At 33.9% G+C, this 24,078-nt stretch overlaps 1 protein-coding gene across 2 annotated transcripts in view; it reads right to left on the reverse strand.

Annotated features, from left to right (window-relative positions):
* The window catches only part of LOC145249667 (RUN domain-containing protein 1-like), a 480,843-nt gene that overhangs the window by 324,903 nt on the left and 131,862 nt on the right, over positions 1 to 24,078 (reverse strand). For both annotated transcript variants that reach the window (XM_080111452.1, XM_080111453.1), the window contains exon 5: positions 8,855 to 8,962. In XM_080111452.1, coding sequence (XP_079967578.1) covers positions 8,855 to 8,962 — 108 coding nt within the window. The remainder of the gene's footprint in view (positions 1 to 8,854; positions 8,963 to 24,078) is intronic.

Raw genomic sequence — 24,078 nt, forward strand, 5'->3', positions numbered from 1 at the left:
CCGTAATGGCGCTTACTTTTTTGGGTAATGGTGATATACCATCCTTATCAATTGAATGTCCAAGGAAGTTTACTTCTTGCTGACTGAAAATACATTTGTCCAAGTTTATTTTTAAACCGTAATGAGACAGTTTTTGAAAAACTTGTTCCAAGTGTTGTTTATGTTTGTCGAGGTTTCTACTAGCAATTAGGACATTGTCCACGTAAGCGAATACGAATGGAAGGTCCCTAAAAACCTCGTCTATTAACCTTTGGAAGGTTTGACAAGCGTTCCTAAGTCCGAATGGCATTCTGACGAATTCGTAAAGTCCAAATGGTGTGGTCAGTGCTGTTTTGTGGATATCTTCATCCGCCACCGGTATTTGGTAATATGCTTTTACTAAATCCAGTTTGGAAAATACCGTGGCATTTTGCAGTCCGATTGCAAAATCGTGAATGTGTGGGATAGGGTATCTATCCGGTACAGTTTGTGCATTTAATCTCCTGAAATCACCGCATGGACGCCATGTTGTCGCGTCTGCTTTCTGTACCATGTGAAGAGGAGATGACCATGCACTTTTGGAAGGTCGGATAATTCCTTGTTGCAACATGCGTTGAAATTCGTCTTTTGCGATCTTGTACTTATCCGGCTTCAGACGTCTGGGGGTGGCGTAGACGGGTTGTCTATTCGTTTTAATATAATGCTTTGCATTATGTTTAATATTATCCGTGACTTTGAATGGCTGAGTAAGTTGTGGGTATTTTTGAAACAGCCGACGAATGTACGTCTCTTCAGGTAAGGCAGAACTAATCCCAGTAGACGGGTATCTTGTGGTGATACCTTTAATTAGGATTTTTGTTTGGTTGTCAGTCAGTGTGCGACTAGTCATGTCTACCGATAGATTAAACCGTGCTAGGAAATCTGCTCCTAATATTGGTGTCGTCACGTTGGCTATGGTAAAAATCCACGGAAATGTGCGGCGCAGGCCGAGATTGACGTCTAAATATTTTTCACCGTATGTCGGTATTTGTGTGCCATTAGCTGCTTGGAGGTGGTAAGGCTGTGGAATAGCTTTTTGTTTACGTAGAGGTGGTATCACGCTGATTTCAGCTCCAGTGTCTATTAAGAAGTTATATCCGTGATTATTGTCACGAATATAAAATAGACGACCTTTAGTGAAAAATCCAGCAACAGTCGTCGTCTCTACTGGCCGGAATAATCGTTTCCCTGATTCTTGTTTTTAAAAGAACAAGGATAAGTGCAACGCCAAGCTTGAGTGCCGAATTTTTTGTGGTAAAAACAGATTTCGTTCGCTCATTCCCGTGTGTTGCTTCGACCTCTACTAAGACTTCGTTTTCGGTAGTTCGATCGTTTATTAAATGAGTAACGATGGTTTATTTGCATTAATTCCTGCACTTGTCGAGTGAGATTTTCGACCGTCATTTTTAGTCCCGATATATCGTCGTCGCACGTCTGTTTCTTCTGTGCTTGTGCTGAGTTTACTTTGCGGTGCTTCAGATTTTCATGGATTCGATCTGCCATATTGGCGAGTTTTTCAATATTTGTCTCTTCCGTTGTGGGTGCTAGAATTTGTACTGTTGTGTCTGGAAGTTTATCCAGCCACAGACTTCTCATTATATTTTCGGACATTTTGTTGTCCCCTAGCAATGTACGCATGTATCGCAAAAGTTGTGACGGAGTGCAATCTCCCAATTCTACTTGGGTGAAAAGATTGCGTAACCTTGTTTCGTTTGAAAAGCCTGTCCGTCGTAAGATGGCCTCCTTAAGTTCATCATATGGGTTGTCTTCTGGCACATTCTCCAATAAATCCGCCACCTCTTCGACAACGTCTGCCGGGAGTTTTTCCACCAAGTAACAGTATTTGGTTCGTTGAGACGTTATCCGCTTTGCGTCGAAAAGGGCCTGGATTTGGTAGGATTAAATGCTGGTATATTTACTGTTAACGTTGCCAGAGGTTTTTCAACACAGGAAGGTTCCATGTTTGTTTTCTTCGCTCGAAAGTGATTTCAAAGCCTTTAAACTGTCAACTGACTTTTTCCAAGGACGCGGAGCTTGAAACTGTGGTCGAAAAAAAATTGTCGCTTTTGCCGCTGAGTCATGGTTGTTTAATAGCTTATAAGATTCCGTTGTGCCTATGATTTCTGCGTCGGGTCACCAACTTGTGGGGGTCGCCTGGCCTTTTTTTGGGAACTGATTTCCTCCACAAATAATAAAAATGAAAATAAGAAATCTTATGTGCAACACAAACGGAGGTTTATTTCCGGAATAGAAATAACAAACAATAACAAGCAAAACATAGTTCTCAATATTTCAGAGTTCTTTTTTTTTTAGTTCATATGAAAGATGGAGAATCTCTTTTTTTTTGTGTTCTTTGAATGTTCAAATATGTAACAGAGACAATATTAAAGTTCGTCTGTTAAAAGAGAGTATTAATGCGCGGGGCAAGGGAAATGAAATAATTGATGTTTGCACGCGTGGCAAGTCCTAATGAGAAAGCGTTGAATGAGTCGGAAGAGTTTAAAGAGACGAAAGAATGCTCGAAAGGCTAAGAGACTAAAGAGATAGATTTTGTGTTTGTGCATGTTTATATATGATTTGATCGGCTCCAAACGAGCTCTAGAAAATCAGTTTTAAAATATGTCCTAGGAGGAATTCCACTGGACGGAAGACATCACATGGGGTGCTTTCAACTACGTCTGCACCTTTGGTATATAAAGGTCACACCGGAATTTGCGTGGGTGTCATTTTCATTTTTTTAACGCGCCGAAACAATCAATTGCACTGCGTGCCTAAATTGTATTTAACGATTTTAAATTTGAATAGTAAACTGTGCCAACTGGCACAGTCCCAACACCAAATTTGACATTTTCTAGAAAGGAAAGAAAGAACATATTGTCTTGACCAATCACTGGGCAACAATTTTTAACTTTTTGAATGTTGTCTAGATTTCTACAACTGATTTATGGTATTTTTGCACTGCTGAATCAGAAAATGGCATGTTTCTCTCCATCAGGACAGATTTTTGTGCTAAGTTGATTTGAAAAAAAAAAAAAAAAAAAAATCAGATCTTGTGACAAAATCAATTACATTTTTGTGACATTATCAGCTGTTTTTTGTCAACACAGTCTCGACATGTTCTTAAGAGAAAACAATGTTTTGTCAACAATATATATTGATTACCTTACATATATTAATAGAAACAACGATTACTGTAAACTGAAAAATAAGTGCATGTAAATTGTCGCTTCACTATTGTTCAAACTTTAAGACTTGAATTTCTGTTTCTTCAAATACTCAGCAGCAGGGAAGTATCTCTTCAGATTCCAACAGTAGTCAGCCATCATGACTGCATCCCAGTGACACTGATACCCAGTCTCCATCCCTTTAAGATCCTGATGAAATTCCTTCCCCTGCTTATTACTCATTGAATCCAGGTTCTCAGGTTCTCCAAATGTGAACATAGGTAGTGCATTTTGATGCTCATGTTGCAGCCTAGGTTTCTGAAAGCAGTCAGCCTGTTGTTGACAAGTTCTGCATGTTTCTGTATTGTTGCCAAAAAAGTTCTTCACTATCGGAAAAAATGTCTTCCACACTTCCAGTTTCGTTAATCGAGTTTTGAAGCTGTTGGATCTGAGGATCGTCAAAGATGCTAGGTTTCAACTTCTCCATCGGTCAATCCTGGAAAAGCTTGCCTGAAGGAGGTGAAGCAGTTACCATCCTTATCTAGAGCCTTGATGAACTGCTTGATTAAGCTGAGTTTAATGTGCAGCGATGAGAAGAGTATTATGTCTCTGTCCATCTGAGGGTGGTTGATGTTCTTTTCTTTGCAAAGCACCAATTCCTCTCACATAGGCCAGTTCCTCTTTGTGTATGCTGAACACTAATTTTTGGAAGATTTCAAGGTTTTATGACTTCAAACTGATTCCTTTTCAACATAATCACCCAAAACTATCGAACCTGAATAGTTCTTGTCATTAAAGTAATCATTTCCAATGAAAACAATTATTTGACATGGCATTTTATTAGATTGGTGCAAAAATAATGTTGTTTTTTGACATTCAACTTCAAAAGATCATAACTCCTTTCATATTATGCTTTAACTTTATTAATCGAAATAAAAACCATTAGAATTAACACATTTTGCCAACAAGAAACAAGTTTATTTATTCCATTAGCATAGAAATATGGAGTTCTGGAAGCGATGAAGTCATAGAAGGCCGATTCAGCATCATCTTGGCTTTTCAAGCATTTTTTGCACAGGAAGTTGTCGAGATGCTTGAAAAAGTGATAATCGGTGGGTGAGAGGATCGGTGAATATGGGGGATGAGGCAGTCTCATAGCCCAATTTGTGCGGTTTCTGCAGGGTCAATTGAGTAACATGCAAGTGAGCGTTGTCATGGAGGAGAATTGGTCCCTTCATATTCACCAATTTTGAGTACATACGTTGGAGGTTCTGGTGCATTTTGTCAATTTGTCGGCAGTACTTCTCCACTGTAATTGTTTTGTCCGGATTCAAGAAGCTAAGATGGATGAGACTGGCCGCAGACCACCAAACAGTTACCATAACCTTTTTTTGGTGCAACTTCGGCTTCGGGAAGCTTTTCCGGCATCCAACCACTGTATCAAACATCGCCAGTTGTCTTCTCATCGCACATTACAATTCGCTCAAATTTATTTGACTTCCCTATTTACTCTAAATGACGATTGACTGTTGAGTGGTCGACCTCGAGTTCAACAGCAACTTCTCGTGTAGTTTTGCGAGGATTGGCTTCAATTAAGGCTTTCAAATGTTCGTTATCAACCGCAGTCCACGACCGTCTTAATCTTCAAGAATCATCATCATTGCAAAATTTCTTGAACCACCATTGTGCCAGTCGTTTTTAGTGGTTCCTGGGTCAAACATATCATTGATATCACAAGCTGTCTTGGCAGCTTTTCGGCCTAGTTTGAACTGGAACAAGAAAATCGTGCAGGTTTGAATTTTGTCCAGGCTGTCAAAAAGCCTGCAAAAAAAAATGAATAAAGAGATTGAGAATGGTAATGAATAACAATTCGATAGAATGAAAAATGCGCTTCAAAATAATATATAACATGGCTATATATATCAATGAATTAATTTAGAAATCATATATAAAAGTAACATATGTGAGAAAATGATATTGTTTTTGCACCAACCTAATACCTCTAATAACTTTTAAAATGCTTCACACATGTGAACAAAAATTTCTAAAATGGCTATCACTTCAAAAAATTGACCTGACTGAGCAAAATCAATGTGATTTTTAGATTCAACGCATTTGTCCTAAATCAGCTGAAAAAAGAAAAGCAAACAACAAATTTGTTGTTGACCAGTGTAATTGATGTATTTTCGAAATTCAAAATAAAAACATACAGATTCTTGTGTCTGTCTTACATGTAGCTTGTTATAACAGAATCCAGCTCCTCATGACATTGGTGAATCCCCCAGGAGAAGAAGCAGATATATACTATGTTCTGACACACACACACAGACCAGACGAGTCACAGCCCATTAAAAAAGCGCTACATAAGACCATTAAAAAACATTTAAATAAACAGTTAAATACACAAATAGATAAGCGATAGGCTTTTTAATATTTGGTTGCGCATGAACTTCTGTAACCCCATGTCGCAGATTTAGAAAAAGCCTGGTTACCATAAAAAAAGAAAGAAAAGAAACAAACAAGCATGAGCAAAGAGTAAGAAAAAAAAACACACACACACACAAAAGAGTAAGAAAAAAAAAAAAAACACACACACACAAAAGAGTAAGAAAAAAACAAACACACACACACAAAAGAGTAAGAAAAAAACAAACACACACACACAAAAGAGTAAGAAAAAAACAAACACACACACAAAAGAGTAAGAAAAAAACAAACACACACACAAAAGAGTAAGAAAAAAACAAACACACACACAAAAGAGTAAGAAAAAAACAAACACACACACAAAAGAGTACGAAAAAACAAACACACACACAAAAGAGTAAGAAAAAAACAAACACACACACAAAAGAGTAAGAAAAAAACAAACACACACACAAAAGAGTAAGAAAAAAACAAACACACACACAAAAGAGTAAGAAAAAAACAAACACACACACAAAAGAGTAAGAAAAAAAACAAACACACACACAAAAGAGTAAGAAAAAAAACAAACACACACACAAAAGAGTAAGAAAAAAACACACACACAAAAGAGTGAGAAAAAAACAAACACACACACACAAAAGAGTAAGAAAAAAACAAACACACACACAAAAGAGTAAGAAAAAAACAAACACACACAAAAGAGTAAGAAAAAAACAAACACACACACAAAAGAGTAAGAAAAAAACAAACACACACACAAAAGAGTAAGAAAAAAACAAACTCACAAAAGAGTAAGAAAAAAACAAACACACACACAAAAGAGTAAGAAAAAAAACAAACACACACACAAAAGAGTAAGAAAAAAAACAAACACACAAAAGAGTAAGAAAAAAAAAACACACACACACACAAAAGAGTAAGAAAAAAAAAACACACACACAAAAGAGTAAGAAAAAACAAACACACACACAAAAGAGTAAGAAAAAACAAACACACACACAAAAGAGTAAGAAAAAAAACAAACACACACACAAAAGAGTAAGAAAAAAAACAAACACACACACAAAAGAGTAAGAAAAAAAACAAACACACACACAAAAGAGTAAGAAAAAAAACAAACACACACACAAAAGAGTAAGAAAAAAAACAAACACACACACAAAAGAGTAAGAAAAAAAACAAACACACACACAAAAGAGTAAGAAAAAAAACAAACACACACACAAAAGAGTAAGAAAAAAAAAACACACACACACACAAAAGAGTAAGAAAAAACAAACACACACACAAAAGAGTAAGAAAAAAAACAAACACACACACAAAAGAGTAAGAAAAAAAACAAACACACACACAAAAGAGTAAGAAAAAAAACAAACACACACACAAAAGAGTAAGAAAAAAAACAAACACACACACAAAAGAGTAAGAAAAAAAACAAACACACACACAAAAGAGTAAGAAAAAACAAACACACACACAAAAGAGTAAGAAAAAAAACAAACACACACACAAAAGAGTAAGAAAAAAAAACACACACACACAAAAGAGTAAGAAAAAAAACAAACACACACACAAAAGAGTAAGAAAAAACAAACACACACACAAAAGAGTAAGAAAAAAAACAAACACACACACAAAAGAGTAAGAAAAAAAAACAAACACACAAAAGAGTAAGAAAAAAAAAAAAAAACACACACACAAAAGAGTAAGAAAAAAAAACAAACACACAAAAGAGTAAGAAAAAAAAACAAACACACACACAAAAGAGTAAGAAAAAAAACAAACACACACACAAAAGAGTAAGAAAAAAAAACAAACACACAAAAGAGTAAGAAAAAAAAACAAACACACAAAAGAGTAAGAAAAAAAAACAAACACACACACAAAAGAGTAAGAAAAAAAACAAACACACACACAAAAGAGTAAGAAAAAACAAACACACACACAAAAGAGTAAGAAAAAAAACAAACACACACACAAAAGAGTAAGAAAAAAAACAAACACACACACAAAAGAGTAAGAAAAAAAACAAACACACACACACAAAAGAGCTAAGAAAAATTTTTAAAAAAAGATGTGAAATAAGTGCAGAATCGAAAATGAATACACGCGCGTGTCAAAAAAAAGACAAGATGGTGTTTTTTGTGTTATCTAAGTGAAGAAAAAAGGGTCAAATGTTATTTGTTTTTTTTTTTGTGTGAAGAGAAAAACAATTGTGAATTATCGATGCTGAAGTTTTTGTAAATGTTTTATTGTGTTTTTTGATTGGTTTTCTTTTGGAGAAAACAGAAGAAAGAAAAGAGGATAAGAAAAAAAAAGGATGTGTTGAGACGACAATAACTATGGAAGTCAGTAATTGCTGAGGATGCAGTTAGGAGATTCAGAGTTCCTATCCCATCGCGGTTACCACCTGATGAAGACCAGAGGCATAGTGAAACAACAACTTAAAGATAAGGATAATAGTCCATAATAAATAAATGAATAAATAATACAGATTACTCATCTCAATAATAAATTTCAATTAATAAAATAAAAAAAAGGAATTGAAACAAATTTGTGACTGATTGGTGTCGCTGGGGAAAAATTTGTTTTTGTTTTGGTTGAATTGAGTTTTATTGTCATATTTTCTGTAAAGAACTGTGAAAAAAAATTTGTTTTTCAGATTTGAGTTGGACTGTGCAGGTGGTTAATGTGTTTTTGTGATTCATGCACATCATGTAACATTGAATCTTGTTGACATGAAAATTTTGTGTTCTGGTTAACAAAACTTGGATTTTTTATTGTTTAATGTCAAAAGGACTGTAAATGAAATGTAACTTTAAAATAGTTGTATCTTAAATGTTTTGTTGAAGGGAATTGGTTTTTAGGTGATTGACGGTATGTGATTTTTGTCAGACTTCAGTCGCAGCTTATTCTAGTTTTCGAGGTGGTTAAGAATTGTTTTTTAGCTTTGTTTTTTGTAAGATTTTTCTACGAATTTGCGTGGATTCGATGAGGGCACAGGAAAATACTCTCATATTGTTATAGGGAAAGTCCTTTATCTCCTAGGGGGTCATGTGCATATAGAAAGTGTGTTATAGCTGAACGGGGTGTTTGTTGAGACCTTTGCATGACCTTAAAATGCGAAATGGTGCCATGCTTTCAGTTTTCTAGGGGTCAAGGGTAACCCCAACGTTATGCATAGACAACCAGGATAGCACTGTGTAGATAAGTAACACATGCTTTTTAACAAGTGCACTTACCTCATATGCATACATTTCCAAGTCTTCCAATTGTGTCTTTAGTTTATCTATTAATTCTTTCTGTTTTTCCCGCTGGACAGACAATTTAATGCCTTGTTCATCACCATTCTGGAAATTAAAAGAAATACACAATTACAATAAGTAAAGCTAACAAATTCACACATATGATTCATCTGCATATTATGGCAGCTTTAATATGTGTTTGTTATAAGCAGTAATAAAGGGAATGAAACAGGATGGCAAATTCACATTATTTACAATATCGTTCTTGTAAACTTATCCTTTTTTCTATTGTTAATAAATAGTTTCATGCTCATATGAAGTGTTTTTTGCTAATTCTCATAACCAGAAACATATATTTATTGAGATAACTGAAGATTTAAAAACAAAATTTTGTGGTGACAACACTTAATAAAGAATCTAACAGAAAACACCTTCAAATTACAAATTACTCATCCTGGGCAGCACCTATAGTCATTGTGAAGAAGGCTAATGGCAAGGTAAGCCTAGGTCCGGATTTGCACACGGGATTAAATAATGCAATGGAGATACATCAGTATCCATTATCTGTACTAGAAAATTTGTTCTCAAAACTAAAAAGTGGAATTTGTTTTGCAAAACTGGACCTTGCATATTTACAAATGGAAGTTAAAAATTCTAAAAGTCTTCTATCAATACTCATGAAGGGATTATTGTATTTTAACCTTTCATTTAAGATCAGGTAAGCTCCAACAATATTCCAACAAACTATGGATGCAATGCTTACAGAATTGCCAGGAGTTTTTACCTACATTGATGATATCATCATTACAGGCACATCCCAAGAGGAATTTCTGCATCACCCAACTTCTGTGCTGAATCAAATTCAACAATATGGATTTCATTTAAGGCCAGACAATTGCAAGTTCTTTTAAAATTCTGTAAAATACTTTGAATTTTTATTTAATAAAAATGGTTGAAAAACACATCTGGATAATATTCAGCCAATAAAGCACAAGGCAGCGCCAAGGAATGTTTCAGCACTATGATCCTTTCTGGGTCTTGTAATTCATTATTGTTCTTTCTTACAAAAATTGAATGTTATAGAGGCCTCTTAATAATCCTTTACAAAAAGATACTAAATGGAACTGGTCAAGCACATGCAAAGAATCACTTGAAAAAATTAAATCACTTGTTTACACACTATAATCATCATTAGACATCACTGTGGTGACTTGTGCTTCAGAATATGAAACCGTAGCAGTAATATAACATTTTTCCTGTTGGAAGTGAAAAAGCCATTGTACACTCATCAAAATCATTGACAACTACTGAATGAAAACATAGCCAAATTGAGAAAGAGACTAGCAATTATCTACGCTGTGAAGAAATTTCACAAAATGTTGTATAGCTGTTATTTTCTCTGATCACAGACCACAAGCCCCTAACAAGTACTTTCGGTTCCAAGAAAAAAATTCCAGTCTATATAGCAAAACGTTTACAAAAATGGTAAACTATGTTTTTAGATTATAACTTTTCCATAAAATACCAAACAGGTAGCAAAATTAGCCAGGCAGATATGTTATCCAGACACATCTTTTTATTACAGAAAGTTTTACATTTTCATTTCACAAACTGGCAAAAAAACCAGCAACTTCAACCATTTTTTTCAGTGAAGATCTTAATCTTAATTTTTATTTTGCTGAATGTGTTGTTGTCCCATCCAGAATAAAGTTTTCAAGCAATTTCATGATGAACTTCAGGGGATTAATCAGATGAAAGTCTTAGCACATAGCTATAAACATGCAGTTAGAGAATTTGTAAAGAGTGGTACCAAATATCAACTGGTTGCAAAGTCTCCTCAGAAAACAATATTGCATTCAAGGTCTACACCAAAAAATTCCTTGGTCATGAATACATGTTGATTTTGCAAGACCAATAAATGGATAACATTACCTAATATTGGTTGAATATTGAAAGCATAGCAAGTGGCCAGAAGTCTTTCAGATAAATCATACTATCTAGAATAAAACTGTAAAGAAACAAGAACTTTTCAGCAGGTTATGTGTTCCTGAAATTCTGAAAATAGCATTTAACTAAGCAGCATTTTCTGATTTCTATAAACAAACCAGTATTCAGCTCCATGCTTCAATCAAAAGGGCAAGCTGAATGGTTTGTCAACACATTTAAGAGAGCACTCTGGATGTTAAAAGGGGAACCACACAAGAGATCATCAAGATATTTCTAAGTAGCTAAAAATCCAAATTTGAAGCACTAATAACAGAAAAATATGTTTGCCAATGGATGCTATTCATCTATTATTAAATAATTCCAATTCAATCGCAAGATCACGTCAATTCCTACCTGGACAACCTGTATTGGCAAAAGACTATCGTAATGGGAAAGAAAAATGGACACACGGTCACATAGTACGCCATTCTGGTAATGTAATATATGATGTGGATGTACAAGTATCTATTTGGTTCATGCGAATCAGCTTCATCACTCATACCTTTCAACGAGACAATCAAATGACACAATCATTCTCACAAATTTTTTTACTGGACACATTTGAATTACCCCAATTATGCAGTAAACACGGTCCAACCAGAAGGATGCAATGAAGATTCAAACCCACATCAACCCTACAAGTAGATCCACATCAAACATCCTACAAGCATCACATTTCAATTTGCACTTTAAAAAATGTATCTATTATTTAACAATTAATGATATAGATGTATGGTTTTCAACTAAAACTTTTTAAAAAGAGCAACAAAATGTACATAACATAAAATAAATCCAAGGTAATTTTTAGATTTAATATAAATTAAATTTTTATACCTTACTTCATAAAGTTTACAAAAGTGCACCTTGAAAATTGATAAATTTCAAACTTAATCTGGTACCTTAATTTTTAAAATTTATAAAAAAAACATTTTATTTAACCATTTTCATGCCATGCAAAAAATGCTTTTCTAACTTGTATCTCATCCGTAAAGATTATATTTTACATATTTTTTTAATTTAAATAAAAAAAAAATGAATATGCTTTTGCATGTCTGTAACTTATGTTTGTAACTGAAATTATTTTTGTTTCAATATTGTACTTGAATGAAAAAATAAAATTATTTGTAATAAAAAATTGATTAAAATCTGAAAAATAAAAAAGTAAAACAGAAAAACAATTAAATCTACTCTTCCCCCTCTCTTCTTTACTTCTATTTCTCTTTTGTATCGCTATTTTCCTACACTCTCAGCTCTCATATATATTCTATTTAGGGTATTGAGCACGGTTCGATTCAACATATGACTTAATAAGAATAAAATTATATCATAACATATAACATATATCAGCTATATATATTGAAAATAATGGAAATAGTATTCCGACAAAATAGAGAAATAAAAAGGAAAAAAACGTATTATGTGTTCATCAACGTTTCGTCTTTATTTCAAGACTTCCTCTGGATGAATGAGATTAAGAAACAAAAAATACCAGTACAAAATATTTGAAAATGTTTCACGTGCAAAGTGTGACGCTGTTCTATTTCAGAAAAATGGAAAAAGACGTTGGAAATTCAAAAAGGAGACGGGGGGGGGGGGGCTGGCATTGTTAAAGAGAGGGAAATTTTAGTGACGTCATATAGTCGTTAATGTAATTTAAAAAAATATGAACGCAGTTAATATTCTTACTGGAAAAAAGATATATCTGTTGAAATTCAAATATAGGTTTGTAACAGAAATGAAATTAGTGTTTTTTGTTATGTAATTTATTGATTGAGATTATATGTATGGGTTATTCCAGCCCAATTCATCCAGCCCCGACACACCCCCTCTTGGATTTTTTTCATATTTACACCATACAAACTTTGGGTTAAAACTAAGAGAAATCTGCAATTTCAGCCCAGTTGGATTTCAGGAACATATTTTTTTTCACAGTTGGTTTCGGCCTGGAAATCAAAAATTGCTATCTCATGACGTAGAATTTTCGACTCCCGGCGTTTTACAAAATTTGCATTTTTGTTGCAAAAAATAAAGCTCTGGAGCTAAATATTCACACATATAAGGTTTTGAGGGCAAGGAATCCAAAAATCATGGTTAGAAAGATGGCAAATGAGAGGAAGTACCTTATTTTTACCATTTTAGGTGGTGCCGCAGCACTTTTTTAGAGCTTGTTTGGGGCGATATTTTATTGAGAAAAAAACATAACTGTGGTGCTTTGCCAGACTTCTCCTTTGGATTTTTAAAGTGACAATGGGTTGGAAATTACAAAAATCAAATAAAACCTTTCGGCATATTTGACATTTCCAGACACTAAAGCCTCAAAATTGGCATTTTTATAAAAATTTAAGGATTTTTTGGTGAATTTGGCAACAATCTAATCTTAAGTTATGATCAATATCTAGAGCTGAAAAAAGACTTGGATCGGCTCATTATAGCCCATTTTCATAATATAATGTCAAATTACATCATATAAAAGGATATGGACCCCTACTTCACAGTCAAAATGGACAAAAAAATAGTCGAAAATAAAAGACTGATGCATAATCTAGTTTATCATAAGAAAAACTGTCAAACAAATATAAAACAGACATTTGTTATAACTCCAACTATCGACTTAATCTGTCAAAATAGTTCTGAGTCTTATTTTTCTCCTCCTTGGTGATGAAATATGTTCTACCATTCACTGAAATACTTGGGGTCTGCACTCTCATAACGACCTTGCTTAGTGGAATATAGCCTCTATCCCTATTAGTTGGCCAGTGGAATTGATGTGATGGTCCATGTGGATGCAGGAATTTGCAAGTAAGATCTTTCTCTTCCCTGTTGACACTCTCAATCAATGCTAACCACCAATACCCATCAAAAATGCAAGTAATGTAGTCATTGCATTTGAGCAACTCCAGAGTTTCATCTAGCGGCGTAGGCATGTCCAGGAAAGAATGGTCGATAAAGATCGTTGTGTCAGCACTCAGTTGCTTGCCCTGAATAGTAAACTGAGAAGTTGGTTTGAAATAGTGACAGCTCCTTGTACCAGGCACAGTATCTCCCAGTTTATATCTCATTTGAAGTTTCTCTCGAACTGAAACCATGTCTTCTTTGTCGATCTTTAGAAACATGATACCAGTGATCGATGATCTGCAAAAGTCTGCAACAGCATGAAAAGTGAGTATTTGGTCTTTTATTGGCCTTTGCAAGCTGGCACGGAGAACTTTGCGTTTGACAGCCCCACCAATTCCATCACAGGGTGATTTGCCATGGCTAGTTGCAAAAAATGCCCAAGTTGCATCAATTCCAAAATCTGATGAGTGATGGCAAAGGTTAATAAATGCTTTGAAGTTTTTATATTGGGCAGCACAGCCATCGCTGAAGTACTCTACACTCTTGATCCAGGGAAATTTCTCTTTGATGTACAACATCACCATTCTTTGCAGTTCATGCACAAAACAGGTGTCATGCTCAAGGTCATCTGAAATGATGCATAATGAGATCTGTTGAAGTTTACCATTGTTATCTTTGTAATAAATTACCACTGGATGTATGGTACACTGGTCTTTGTTCCAGTGATATCCCTGGATCTCATCTTGCACCACGTAGTGATAATTTTCCGCAAAGTCCAAGAGAAGTATACATTCGGTCTCAGTTATTTCTTCTCTTCTCTTTTTTAGATACTGCGCTTGGCTCTTTGCTGTGAAGGAATGGGTCGTTAGATTATCAACATTGTATACCAATATCTCTATGAAGTAATCTACATCAGCCATCTGTGTCCGTAGCATTGTCCTATCCACACTCTCCCACTGACTATATGACATCTCACTGTCAATTTCCAATTCAGTAAATTTATCTCTGATATACTTCTCTAGAGCAGGGAAACCTGGGCATTTAGGACAACGGTGGACCATACATTCAAGACTATTGGTGTCGCAAACTACCAAGGCCATCAAATCTTTGTAAGTGATATTAAAATTGGGATTTTCAGTTGGTACATTAGCAGCACTCTCATCTCTGGATTCTTCAGCTTTCCTTCTGAGCTGAGTCTTGACAGTTGAAACAAAGCAGTCAACAAGCAATTTGGTATTTTGATGGTGGGTGCAAACACAAACTGAATGAGAACCTGATGTCAAGACGGTGACGCACCATTTTGGACGGAGCTCACAGAACTTTGAAAGACCTATTTTGTGTTCAGGATAGCTTTCTTTGTAAGCTACATAAAGCTCCTTAAGATTGCATAATAGGAGCCGTTTCTGGACATGAACTTTATTACCAATGCTCACAAAATCTTTCCCTCCAGGCATTAACCGTGAAAATTCATTGTCCTCATAGAAAGCCAAGACAGAATTGATAACCTCTTTTGAGAGACCTCTCCCCTTCTTTTTCTGTGGCAATGAAAGAATACCTCGATCCTTTTTCAGTTGCCGTGCTTCACGTACTATATATTCAGAGACATTGAAATATTCAGACACCTCTTTTCGAGACCAACTTTCCGGAGCTAAAGTCATCAACTGGATCCTCTCACTGGTTTTCATTTCTTTATTCTCAAGTTTGTCCTTCATTGCATCCAACAAACAATCATAATCTTTTGCCTTTGCCACTAAATCCGTTTGACTCGTTTGGCTGCTAATAGGGCTTCCTAATTCAGGGCTAGAGATGTTAAGGACTTTGGCAGCTGCCTCTACTTGCATTTCATAGTTTCTTTCTAATTTCTCTCTGACAATATTGATTTTTGTGTGCTTCTGCATTCTACCGGTTTTTATAGGGGATATATCAAACATCATTAGACTGTCATTCAGTTTCTCTCTCTTTTGTTCAATTTGCGACTCATTTTCAAGGTCTTGGTTGTCATTTCCTTCTGTTTCACTTGTATCTTCTAACTTCTTGGCAGCTACTTCACAGTGACGGCAAAGCTTCCAGCCAGGAACAACATGGTAGCCCTTCTGCTTTAGCATCTCAGCCATGTCTAACTTGATAGCACGATCACCCTTTACCTTTCTTTTGTGCTTCAAAAAGATGTTGCAGCACTTTGTATATTTTTTCTCAAAGTAATGCCCCAAATGAAATTCGTGATACCTGCAAATGTTAGCAACGGTTTCATCAGTGAGTGTGACACCAGCTCTTAATTTGAGCACAGTTCTTACATCATGCTCTAATGCAGTTATTGGTGTTGAAGATGGCTTCAGATTGCGGTGACATGCACTCTTCATTAGTAATCCAAAAGAACATTGAGGAGCACTTGTCATCAATGATGTATCTCCTCCCTCTCGTTTCCTTGGTTCAGAAGACATTCTTAATTTATTGCTCTGGAAGAAAGATGTGAAATAATAATTCACAATGAGCAGAATATGCAATACTCAACTGAATCAGAACTTTTTGAGATATTGGAATCAGAAAAATTTTAACCTAATTTCTGATTCCAAAAACAATTCTTTTAATATCATTTTAAACTTAATTTTCCACTGCTGGTACTGATAAATATTTATTGTTTTTAAACTATTAGTAAAAATAAACTTTAGATCATAATAACATCAAAATAAGGTGTAAATTTAATTTACTTGCATAAAATAAACAAAACAGAAATTGAAACTTCATGAAAATTCGTTCTTAACCTTTAGAAAATGCAGTTTATTTACAAGTTTATAAAAAAAATGGTTTTCAAGAAAAATAATATCAACTTTATTGTCAATTAAATCAAACGTAGAATATAAAACGTGCCTTTTTTATAATTTATTTATTTTATGCTTTTGTCCTCTATGACAAGGCAAAAGATGTGAAAAAGAACATCTTACCAAGTTTGTTTAATCTTGGCCATGTTAATGTTACTGATAAAACTTCATAAAATCAGTAAAACCACGTCCCTTTCCTCCTAACCTTAAGTCCTGATGGTAATACGAATAATGAAATTTAATAAAATTAACAAAAGATAAAAAGTATATGCGATGTGGATGTAACAGGGTTTTTAATAGTTAATTTAGTGAATATAATTCTGGCATTTTTATTGTGTTCGCTTATCTTTCGCGGAAAGACAAAACAAACGGCAAAGTTGACAAAATGCGTCCTAGCCGCTAAAAACTGATGGGGTGCAGTTATGACAGCCGGCTTATCATAATTTCTTTTATAAGCCTCCGAGTAGTTTTTGATTGTGTTCGAAAGATTAAAGTCTAAAATAATCTTCAAAAGAAAAAAAAATGTATTTTCACACATGAAAAAAAAGTTATGAAGAAAGATATGAAAAATCAAAAATATAGCTAAATTTCAAAGTTTTAGAATTTTCGTAAACATTTTCATTATAACTTTTTTTTTTGTAAAAATACATGTGTTTTGGAGAATAACTTTAGGCTTTAATCACCATCAAAATCAAAAACTAATGGGAAACTTATAAAAAATTATAATAACCTGACCTTCATAACCAAAACAATAATTATTTTAGCATGCAGATTGAGAGATGAGTTTTGCATTTAAATTTAACATAAAATTGATTTCCCATACCATGACCATTCTTACTTTTAAAGCAATTAACAATTTTTTTTCCAGATATTATTACAAATTAATATGCTCACGGTCACTTATATTTCTATAGTAGCAGATGAATGGATGCAATGTAGCTTGATTTTTATTCCAGTGGAATCTTTAAGCCACATCTTGCAAAATAAATGAATAATTCTCAAAAATGCCCAGAATTTATTTCCGATAACAAATTTATTGGTGCTCATGCAGAATGCGGACCATGATATTTTTTGATAAGATCAAGTTTAATTTACAACATTTTTGTTTATTTAATTGTTAGGTGGAAGAAGAAAAGTTATAAAATGTCATCTCCTCCTCATTTAAAAAAAAAAAATGAATTTCTAAATAACATTATTTCAGCACGGCTTATATTCTGCATACATACCAAATTTATTTTATTAACTATCCGAAAATACTTAAATAACTAAGAAATACAGGGCTTATTTTAAATTAAATTTACATGTGAATAAATTCTAAAAGAATTGATATATTTCTTTGTCAAGTTTTTTCAGTGTGTTCATGTGTAATCTTTTAAAATAAAATGTTAGAATACCACTCTTGTTTATGAGAGAGAATTTTACTGAAAACTTATTTTAAAATAAATTATTAATAATAATAATAATAATAATAATAATAATAATAATAATAATAATATAAATAGTAGTTTTATATAGTAAAAAATATCTACTTAAATTCTACATTTAGATTAAAATATAACTTACATTTTTATGGTGACTGACGAAATTTCAATCTTCTAGTCTGTATTTGTGGGTCTTGTCAGTTCCAAGACAAACTCAACTGGCAAAACGGTTTCAGTAAAATTAATTTTTATTGCTTTTTATCTTCACCCATCCCCCTGTTATATATTGAGAATTTGGTTTTACAAACCAGTAAACAGGGAGCAGCCTCAACCAATAAATAGCCAGCAGCTTAAAAACCAAAGTTAAGACCTTTTAGCACCTTCTTGTTAGATTTGTCAATGCTGAAGGACTGGATAGAAATCAAAAGGTCATGTTTTATGGTTGTTGTTTTTTCCTACACAGCTAAAATAAATCCACATCATATATCTGTTATTAGGTTTTATTTGTACTGGTAGCTTAAAAATAAATATTCCTCATTTTATCTTTTAGTACCAGCTATGGAAAAGTTTAACATTTTTTTTTCAGAATCGTTTTTGAAATTGGAAATTAGGCTAATAATTTAGATCATTTCATTTAGATCAGGTCACTTTTATTATTTTGGAATTTCTTAAGAATTTTATAGGGGTTACTCTCAAGGACATCCCTGAAAAAAATTATTTTGTAAATTTATGATTTTTTGACACTATATGATAGGTTAAAAATATTCAGGAAGCTGGAAGATCTGAGCAAAAAATCGCATTTTCAGAAAGATATAGACGAAAGTTTTAAAAGTTGGATCAAAATACTGTGGTATTTTGAGGGTTAAAATGTTTCTGAAGAAGTTTTCTAATAAAAATTGTTGGATTGAGATAGTACTAAAAGTTTAAGATTTTTACCATCCTATTACTAGTTTCTTATTAAAAAAATAGCATACTTTTATCATAACTTGGTGTTTTCAACCCTTATCAATTAATTTTGAAGACTGTAGGCCTGTGAAATTGTTGAAATTGTTATCAGAACTTTTTAGTATCTGGCTTACTTGCAAATTTATTCCAAAATTAAGGTATGATGTCAGTTTAGCAAATGTCTAAATTAATTATTACATCTAATAGGGAAGGGAATATTTTTCATTATCATCGAAAATAGACCTGACTTTCAACAGAAACTGTGAGTGAACGGAACAAGAACTTTTTAACATTTTTGGTCCAGCGGTAATTTATTGTGTCTAGAAAAAATATATGAAAAAAAAAAATGCATTACCATATCAGCCACACCCTTTTTTATTGGATTTTGGGGCATGTGGGTAAAAAATCCAAAAACCCTTAATATCTCTATAAGGATTCACTTTTTAGCAAATCTGATGCCATTTTTGGATTCCTTGGGTCAAAATACTTACCTGTGCAAATTTTCAGAGCCATAGGATCTTTCAATCAGAAAATATTCAAAGAAATGACATCACAAAATTTATCCCGGGCGCCACATTATGCAGCAAAAACGAAAACAAAAAATGCTCTAAATCGGAAACCGCTTGGAATTAGATGCTCAAATTTTCAGGATTTCTTAGTTTCTATATTGTCTATCTGCACAGCAAATTACAGCCAAATCTGAGGGTATGGGTATTTTTTGTCCATTTTGACTGTGAAGTAGGGGTCCATATCCTTTTATATGATGTAATTTGACATTATATTATGAAAATGGGCTATAATGGGTCGATCCAAGTCTTTTTTCAGCTCTAGATATTGATCATAACTTAAGATTAGATTGTTGCCAAATTCACCAAAAAATCCTTAAATTTTTATAAAAATGCCAATTTTGAGGCTTTAGTGTCTGGAAATGTCAAATATGCCGAAAGGTTTTATTTGATTTTTGTAATTTCCAACCCATTGTCACTTTAAAAATCCAAAGGAGAAGTCTGGCAAAGCACCACAGTTATGTTTTTTTCTCAATAAAATATCGCCCCAAACAAGCTCTAAAAAAGTGCTGCGGCACCACCTAAAATGGTAAAAATAAGGTACTTCCTCTCATTTGCCATCTTTCTAACCATGATTTTTGGATTCCTTGCCCTCAAAACCTTATATGTGTGAATATTTAGCTCCAGAGCTTTATTTTTTGCAACAAAAATGCAAATTTTGTAAAACGCCGGGGGTCGAAAATTCTACGTCATGAGATAGCAATTTTTGATTTCCAGGCCGAAACCAACTGTGAAAAAAAATATGTTCCTGAAATCCAACTGGGCTGAAATTGCAGATTTCTCTTAGTTTTAACCCAAAGTTTGTATGGTGTAAATATGAAAAAAATCCAAGAGGGGGTGTGTCGGGGCTGGATGAATTGGGCTGGAATAACCCGTATTAATTATTACAGGGGGTGTTTGAATGGTGTGAGAAGGTTAACCTGTGTCTACAGTTAAATAATGTTCTTTTAATAAAAATTAATGGTGCTATGTTATAGAAACCTGCACGTTGTTTAATTGTGCTTGAATATGCGATGAGCGCAGATTCAACAAGTCTCTGGCGCAGTTATTTGAAATAAATTTAACTACTTTTGCTTGTTTAAAGTCAAAGGTGTGATTATGTTGCAATGAATGAGAGAATAATGCACTTAGAGAATTGCTAATTTTTATATCTCTTTTATGTTCACTAAGCCTTTTTTCCAATTTACGCAAGGTTTCACCAACATATTTACGATGGCAATTTTGGCAAGGAATAGTGTATATACCTCCATTGGAAACTGGTTTGTTTTGGAGATGTTTTGTAGTTTTTAATATATGTCTTATGGTTAGTGATGTGGTTTGTACGATAGGAATTTCTAATTTGTTTAGTCTGTTACAGATTATTGTATTATTGGTGTGTGTAGGTAAAAGAAGATGTCTTTTTATGAGAGAAAGGTCAGGTGTGTATGATTTTTTATTATTATTTATTCTGGAAAATATTTGTGTGGCTTTTCTCTTAGCATTCAATATGAAATATGTCGGATATTGCAAGGTTTTCAAAATGTTTGTGAGGTATTTGAATTCTTCATCCAGATATTCAGGACTGCAAATTCTGAAAGCGTGTAAGAAGAAACCAATTATCATCCCTGTAGATATATCTTTTTTCCAGTAAGAATATTAAATGATTACATACATTTCTATTTTGTTTTGCTGTTTGTTTTTTGATATATTTCTTTTAGTTATATCTGCATAGTTGAAGCTTTCTATAGTTTTACTAGCTTCGATAAATGAGATATTATTAGTCTACTTTAATTTTAGCATCGCCTTTTCTTTTTTCCAGATTGAGCAGATTTTTGAGTCGGCATAGTGGTTTTCATAGCAGTTAGCGCATTTGGGTTCTTTTTGGTGGGATCTATGGTTCAGTATTGACTGTATGTATTTGATTTTTTTTAGGGATTATTGGGGTGTTGAATGTTAGAATGTATGTGTTGGTGAGCATAATTTCGGAACCTTTTTGTATTTAAATTCTTTGTACATCTGTGATGTTTTGTGATCTGAGGTTTTTCGTTTCATCTATGGCACATAATACATGATGACTCCTTTGCTTGAATGTCTTGTATTGGTAAATTTAAATGGTTTTGTTATCACAAAGTTTCCATTTTAGCAGTTCTTCTGCCTGCTTTTTATTTTCTATTTGTATTAATATTGTGCCATTGTTAAGTTTTTTTTAACCGATATGTAGAGGTAGAATCGAACCTGACGCCCGATTATAAGACCAGAGTGGTCTTGGCATCACACCCCCATAGAATAGACTCACCCGCTTGCATGAGAGGCAAGAGCGGGCTACTCAAACAAGACATTCCCAGCAATGAGTGTGTTTTCAAATATATGTCGTCTTGCGAACACTTTACATGGCATCGCCGATATAGAAAACCTGCTACAAACAACGTTGGAATATGGACAAACAAACACAGCAGACATTACTGCAATGGATTCTTGAGCTACAGCAAGAGAACATCCCCCTGCGCAGAGACAGAGGACAGTTCAGCAAGCCACTTACAAGGAGACCTGACAGACCTGCCACAGAATCGAAGCGATGGTGACTCCTGGAATAGATACAAGGAGATATGTGGGTTGATGGAGCCAACACCATTAAGAAACGAGCTGAGAATGGCCTGTTCCCCAAAAGTAAACAGGCTGTTGTTCGACATGGTAGGAGCAGAAATACTGAACTCTATCACGGAAGAACAGCTGTTACGACACATAAAGCTCATAGCTGTCAAAAGCCTACACAAAGAAGTGTACCGGCAAGAATTTCATTCCGTAAGGCAGAAGGAAGGGGAATCGGTTACAGACTTCATGGCACGACTTCGCTCAGTCGCAAAATTCTGCGATTTTTCAGTCACTTATCCAAACCGGATAGCATGTGGTCGGAAAGTCAGCTACTCCAACGATATGGTAACAGGACAAATGATGCAGGGCTGGCAAACCTGGAGCAGCAAAGCAAGGTGCTGTCGAAGGCTGCGACGCTTACGACACTGGAAGAAAAATTTAGCAGGCTTGTCAGCCTAGAGATCACGGACAAGTCTATCCCCCATCTCCACAGTAGTGTATACCCTTCTAAACGAGCATACAGAGGTCGGGCCGCAGGCAGCAGCCTCAGGAGAACCAGACTGTATCAACTCCGAGAGACACTGAACCCTGTAAATGGTGTGGGAAGAGCTCATACCCTGACGGCTCAAAAGGACGAGGGAGCTGCCCAGCAGCAAAGATGACTTGTTACAATTGCAGCTTGACCGGACATTTTAAAAGAGTCTGCCGAAAACCGAAACAGAATTAAAAATAATGAAAATTAAAAATAATGATAATTAAAAATAATGAAAATTAAAAATAATGAAAATTAAAAATAATGAAAATTAAAAATAATGAAAATTAAAAATAATGAAAATTAAAAATAATGAAAATTAAAAATAATGTAAATTAAAAATAATCATTATTAAAAATTATGATAATTAAAAATAATGATAATTAAAAATAATGTTAATTAAAAATAATGCTAATTAAAAATAATGCTAATTAAAAATAATGCTAATTAAAAATAATGATGATTAAAAATAATGATGATTAAAAATAATGATAATTAAAAATAATAATAATCTGTATGTTGTTATTAATCATGTTTCAATGTGTTAACTACTAAAAACTTATTCAAAAATGCTTGTTTAGCGTTTCTGAACAATTTTTGCAACAATGTGATTTCACCAACGTTGAAAAGTGAGTATATCTAAGAATTCTTAATTCTTAATTAATATTTATTAATTATTTTTTTACAGGGGAGTTACCACTTATCAAGACCAGAAAGCAACTCGAAGATAAGGATTAATGAATGTAGTGTAGTAATTGTTAATTGGGTAGAATTTGGATTATTTAAGGAGACAGCTCAACAAGAACATTTTCAGGAGGAATGGTTGATTCAAAAACACGGATACGCAAATATTTTTAATGTTGAAAGCTACCATATTCCAATTGGCCAGGAAGCAAGCTAAACAGTGTTCCATAGGTGGGCAGTTCTAGGGAACTAGATTTGTTCATGGAATCTGTGTTTAGATTTAGGCATAGATAGGAAGTAGGGGAAATTGTTAATAGCGGTTGTCACTAGTTGAGTCTTCTTTTGTGAAAATTTGGTAAGTGGTGATCATAGATTGGAACTCCAATCATTTTTTCAGCTATCTTGACAACAGATTTAATGTGCTGCATTTCAGATCAGGAGTCAGTACTAGAAGGTTGTCAAGACATGGTGCTTCCCCAAGATGATAGTCATCCATTTCAATTGGAGCCAGAATGATTATGATGAAAAGAAAGAAGCTTGGTTTTAGATGCATTACAATTACCCAGCCACTTCTTCCCCATTGAACCACATGTTCAAAATCAGAAGAGAGAGAATCAAAAAGATCATTGCCTAACCTAGAGTTTCTATTTCATGTTTTTATGTTGTGATTCACACAAACAAAGCTATAAAACCATAAAGATGATTTAATAACCCATCTAAGACAGTAAACGACCAAGTTCTCTCCAATTCTCTCTCCTCTGATCTTGAGCATGTGGTACAATGGGGAAAAGAGTGGCTGGTTACTTTTAATGCATCTAAAACCAAGCTTCTCTCTTTACATCATCAACATTCTGATTCACAT

This window comes from Euprymna scolopes, chromosome 28 (assembly GCF_053919585.1).
Source record: "Euprymna scolopes isolate OS-2025 chromosome 28, ASM5391958v1, whole genome shotgun sequence".
NCBI classification, from domain to species: Eukaryota; Metazoa; Mollusca; class Cephalopoda; order Sepiida; family Sepiolidae; genus Euprymna; species Euprymna scolopes.